Source organism: Salmo salar, chromosome ssa04, assembly GCF_905237065.1.
Source record: "Salmo salar chromosome ssa04, Ssal_v3.1, whole genome shotgun sequence".
Taxonomy (NCBI): domain Eukaryota; kingdom Metazoa; phylum Chordata; class Actinopteri; order Salmoniformes; family Salmonidae; genus Salmo; species Salmo salar.
The window spans coordinates 89,760,161-89,767,254 of record NC_059445.1 but is presented as its reverse complement, the minus strand read 5'-3'; the positions used below and the strand labels follow the sequence as shown (position 1 = coordinate 89,767,254).

The 7,094-nt window shown below is 50.6% G+C and overlaps 1 protein-coding gene across 1 annotated transcript in view; it reads left to right on the top strand.

The window, feature by feature from the left end:
* cfap300 (cilia and flagella associated protein 300) overlaps positions 1-7,094 on the top strand; it is a 20,447-nt gene extending 13,353 nt beyond the window's left edge. The window contains exons 6-7 of the mRNA XM_045717506.1: positions 5,887-5,953; positions 6,285-7,094. Coding sequence (XP_045573462.1) covers positions 5,887-5,953; positions 6,285-6,416 — 199 coding nt within the window. The 3' untranslated portion in view covers positions 6,417-7,094. The remainder of the gene's footprint in view (positions 1-5,886; positions 5,954-6,284) is intronic.

The following is a 7,094-nucleotide window of genomic DNA, read 5'->3' as shown; positions in this document are numbered from 1 at the left end:
GGTACACCACACCCTACCATACACCACAACATACACCACACCCTACACCACACCACACCCTACACCACACCCTACACCACACCATACCACACCCTACACCATACCACACCACACCCTACACCACACCCTACACCACACCATAAACCCCTACATAGACACCACTAGAACCATTTACAGGGACCTGGTCAGGTATACCACACCCTGCCATACACCCTACCATACACCACACTCTACACCACACCCTACACCCCCCTACCATACACCACACCGTACACCACACCATACACCACACCATACACCCCACCATACACCACACCATACACTACACCACACACCACACCGTACACCACACACATACACCCCACCATACACCACACCATACACCCCACCATACACCCCACCATACACCATACACCACACCGTACACCCCACCATACACCCCACCAAACACCACACCATACACCGTACACCACACCATACACCACACCATACACCCTACCATACACCACACATACACCCCACCATACACCACACCATACTCACACACATACACCACACCATACTCACACACATACACCCCACCATACACCACACATACACCCCACCATAAACCACACCATACTCACACACATACTATACACCACACCATACACCACACTATACTCACACATATACACCACACCATACACCACACCACACCATACACCATGCCATACACCACACCATACACCCCACCATACACCACACCATACTCACACACATACACCACACCATACTCACACACATACACCCACACCACACTCACACCCATATACCACACCATACACCACACACCAAACCATACACCCACACCATACACCACACCATACACACCACACCATACACCACGTCATACACCACGCCATACAACATACACCACACCGTACAACACACAGTACACCCACACCATACACCACACACATACACCCCACTGTACACCACACCGTGCACCACACACATACACCACACCATAAACCCCACCATACACCACACCATACACCACACCCTACCATACACCACAACATACACCACAACCTACACCACACCCTACACCACACCCTACACCACACCCTACACCATACCACACCACACCGTACACCACACCCTACACCACACCATAAACCCCTACATAGACACCACTAGAACCATTTACAGGGACCTGGTCAGGTATACCACACCCTGCCATACACCCTACCATACACCACACTCTCCCCCACACCCTACACCCCCCTACCATACACCACACTGTACACCACACCATACACCACACCATACACCACACCATACACTACACCACACACCACACCGTACACCACACACATACACCCCACCCCACCATACACCACACCATACACCCCACCATACACCCCACCATACACCACACCATACACCACACCGTACACCCCACCATACACCCCACCAAACACCACACCATACACCGTACACCACACCATACACCACACCATACACCCTACCATACACCACACATACACCCCACCATACACCACACCATACTCACACACATACACCACACCACACCATACACCACACCATACTCACACACATACACCCCACCATACACCACACATACACCCCACCATAAACCACACCATACTCACACACATACTATACACCACACCATACACCACACTATACTCACACATATACACCACACCATACACCACACCACACCATACACCACACCATACACCCCACCATACACCACACCATACTCACACACATACACCACACCATACACCACACCATACTCACACACATACACCACACCATACACCCACACAACACTCACACCCATATACCACACCATACACCACACACCAAACCATACACCCACACCATACACCACACCATACACCACACCATACACACCACACCATACACCACGCCATACAACATACACCACACCGTACAACACACAGTACACCCACACCATACACCACACACATATACCCCACTGTACACCACACCGTGCACCACACACATACACCACACCATAAACCCCACCATACACCACACCATACACCCCACCATACACCACACACATACCGTACACCACACACATACACCACACTGTACACCACACACATACACCCCACCGTACACCACACCGTACACCACACCGTACACCACACACATACACCCCACCAGACACCACACCATACATCACACACCGCACCATACACCACACCGTACACCACACACATACACCCCACCACACACCACACCATACACCCCACCATACACCACACAGCACACCATACACCACACCATACACCACACCGTACACCCCACCATACACCCCACCATACACCCCACCATACACCACACCATACACCCCACCACACCATACACCGTACACCACACACATACACCACACCATACACCCCACCACACCAAATACCCCTCCACACCATACACCACACTGTACACCACACCCCACCATACACCACAACATACACCACACCATACACCACACCGTACACCCCACCCTACCCCACACCACACCATACACCCCACCACACCATACACCCCACCATACACCACACTGTACACCACACCATACACCACACCATACACACCCCTACCATACACCACACTGTACACCACACCATACACTACACCACACACCACACCGTACACCACACACATACACCCCACCATACACCACACCATACACCCCACCATACACCACACCATACACCACACAGCACACCATACGCCACACCGTACACCCCACCATACACCACACCATACACCGTACACCACACACATACACATACACCACACCATACACCCCACCACACCAAATTCCCCACCATACACCACACTGTACACCACACCATACACATACACCACACCATACACCCCACCACACCAAATTCCCCACCATACACCACACTGTACACCACACCATACACCACACACCACACCATACACCCCACCATACACCCCACCGTACACCCCACCATACACCCCACCCCACCATACACCACACCATACACCCCACCCCACCATACACCACACCATACACCCCACCCCACCATACACCACACTATACACCCCACCATACACCCCACCATTCACCACACCATACACCCCACCATTCACCACATCATACACCCCACCATTCACCACACCATTCACCACACCATTCACCACACCATACACCACACCATACACCCCACCATACACCCCACCATACACCACACCATACACCACACCATTCACCACACCATTCACCACACCATACACCCCACCATTCACCACACCATACACCCCACCATACACCACACCATACACCACACCATTCACCACACCATTCACCACACCATACACCCCACCATTCACCACACCATACACCCCACCATACACCACACCATACACCCCACCATACACCACACCATTCACCACACCATACACCCCACCATTCACCACACCATACACCCCACCATACACCACACCATACACCCCACCATATACCACACCATACACCACACCATACACCACACCATACACCCCACCATACACCACACCATACACCACACCATACACCACACCATTCACCACACCATACACCACACCATTCACCACACCATACACCACACCATACACCCCACCATACACCACACCATACACCCCACCATACACCACACCATACACCACACCATTCACCACACCATACACCACACCATACACCCCACCATTCACCACACCATTCACCACACCATACACCCCACCATACACCACACCATACACCACACCATACACCCCACCATACACCCCACCATACACCCCACCATACACCCCACCATACACCACACCATACACCACACCATACACCACACCATTCACCCCACCATACACCCCACCATACACCACACCATACACCCCACCATACACCCCACCATACACCACACCATACACCCCACCATACACCCCACCATACACCACACCATACACCACACCATACACCACACCATACACCCCACCATACACCCCACCATACACCACACCATACACCACACCATACACCCCACCATACACCCCACCATACACCACACCATTCACCCCACCATACACCACACCATACACACCCCTACCATACACCACACTGTACACCACACCATACACTACACCACACACCACACCGTACACCACACACATACACCCCACCATACACCACACCATACACCCCACCATACACCACACCATACACCACACAGCACACCATACGCCACACCGTACACCCCACCATACACCACACCATACACCGTACACCACACACATACACATACACCACACCATACACCCCACCACACCAAATTCCCCACCATACACCACACTGTACACCACACCATACACATACACCACACCATACACCCCACCACACCAAATTCCCCACCATACACCACACTGTACACCACACCATACACCACACACCACACCATACACCCCACCATACACCCCACCGTACACCCCACCATACACCCCACCGTACACCACACCATACACCCCACCCCACCATACACCACACCATACACCCCACACCACCACCATACACCACACTATACACCCCACCATACACCCCACCATTCACCACACCATACACCCCACCATTCACCACATCATACACCCCACCATTCACCACACCATTCACCACACCATTCACCACACCATACACCACACCATACACCCCACCATACACCCCACCATACACCACACCATACACCACACCATTCACCACACCATTCACCACACCATACACCCCACCATTCACCACACCATACACCCCACCATACACCACACCATACACCACACCATTCACCACACCATTCACCACACCATACACCCCACCATTCACCACACCATACACCCCACCATACACCACACCATACACCCCACCATACACCACACCATTCACCACACCATACACCCCACCATTCACCACACCATACACCCCACCATACACCACACCATACACCCCACCATATACCACACCATACACCACACCATACACCACACCATACACCCCACCATACACCACACCATACACCACACCATACACCACACCATTCACCACACCATACACCACACCATTCACCACACCATACACCACACCATACACCCCACCATACACCACACCATACACCCCACCATACACCACACCATACACCACACTATTCACCACACCATACACCACACCATACACCCCACCATTCACCACACCATTCACCACACCATACACCCCACCATACACCACACCATACACCACACCATACACCCCACCATACACCCCACCATACACCCCACCATACACCCCACCATACACCACACCATACACCACACCATACACCACACCATTCACCCCACCATACACCCCACCATACACCACACCATACACCCCACCATACACCCCACCATACACCACACCATACACCCCACCATACACCCCACCATACACCACACCATACACCACACCATACACCCCACCATACACCACACCATACACCCCACCATACACCACACCATACACCACACCATACACCCCACCATACACCCCACCATACACCACACCATTCACCCCACCATACACCACACCATACACCCCACCATACACCACACCATACACCACACCATACACCACACCATACACCCCACCATACACCCCACCATACACCACACCATTCACCACACCATTCACCCCACCATACACCCCACCATACACCACACCATACACCCCACCATACACCACACCATACACCCCACCATACACCACACCATACACCCCTACACTAATAGATGGTGTGTGTGATGTTTGTGTTCTAGTGTTCAGAAGAATCCAGAGAGCAAGGAGATCAGTGTTGTTTCCACTGTCATCAAAGTCTCTGCTCTGGTAACATTATTATTATATTATCATTACTGCTATTGAAATAGAATCATTATCAAACACCACTGTAAACGCAACCTATATTTATGTTGATTTATTTTCCCTTTTGTACTTTATTTGCACATCATTACAACACTGTATATAGACAATATGACGTTTGAAATGTCTTTATTGTTTTGTGTAATGAGTGTAATGTTTACTGTTCAGTTGTTACTGTTTATTTCACTTGCTTCGGCAATGTAAACATATGTTTCCCCATGCCAATAAAGCCCCTTGAATTGAAATGAAATTGAGAGAGACTCTCAGCCGTATCTCATCCTGTGTGTTCTCTCTTCAGGATGCATCCGGTGTGATTTACCCAGCCAGAGAAAAGGAGGATCAGTCATTCTCCTACCTCATAGTGGACCCCTTCAGAAGACATGTCTATGTGTTCTACCACTGTTATGGAGTAGGCGCCTTCACGCTGTAACACACACACCAATCCAATGTTTTGGACAATCTGCTAGGGGGAGTGAATGAGTTCCTACTTCAGGGAGAATGAGGAGAAACTGAGTTGGTCTATTATCTCAGGAAGTAGCCTGCTAGGATGGGCTGTTCCTTCTACAACTACTGGAGGACTGTTCCTTCTACAACTACTGGAGGACTGCTGTTCCTTCTACAACTACTGGAGGACTGCTGTTCCTTCTATAACTACTGTAGGACTGTTCCTTCTACAACTACTGGAGGACTGCTGTTCCTTCTATAACTACTGGAGGACTGTTCCTTCTATAACTACTGTAGGGCTGTTCCTTCTATAACTACTGGAGGACTGTTCCTTCTATAACTACTGTAGGGCTGTTCCTTCTATAACTACTGGAGGACTGTTCCTTCTATAACTACTGTAGGACTGTTCCTTCTATAACTACTGGAGGACTGTTCCTTCTACAACTACTGGAGGACTGCTGTTCCTTCTATAACTACTGGAGGACTGTTCCTTCTATAACTACTGTAGGGCTGTTCCTTCTATAACTACTGTAGGACTGCTGTTCCTTCTATAACTACTGTAGGGCTGTTCCTTCTATAACTACTGTAGGACTGTTCCTTCTATAACTACTGTAGGACTGCTGTTCCTTCTACAACTACTGGAGGGCTGTTCCTTCTACAACTA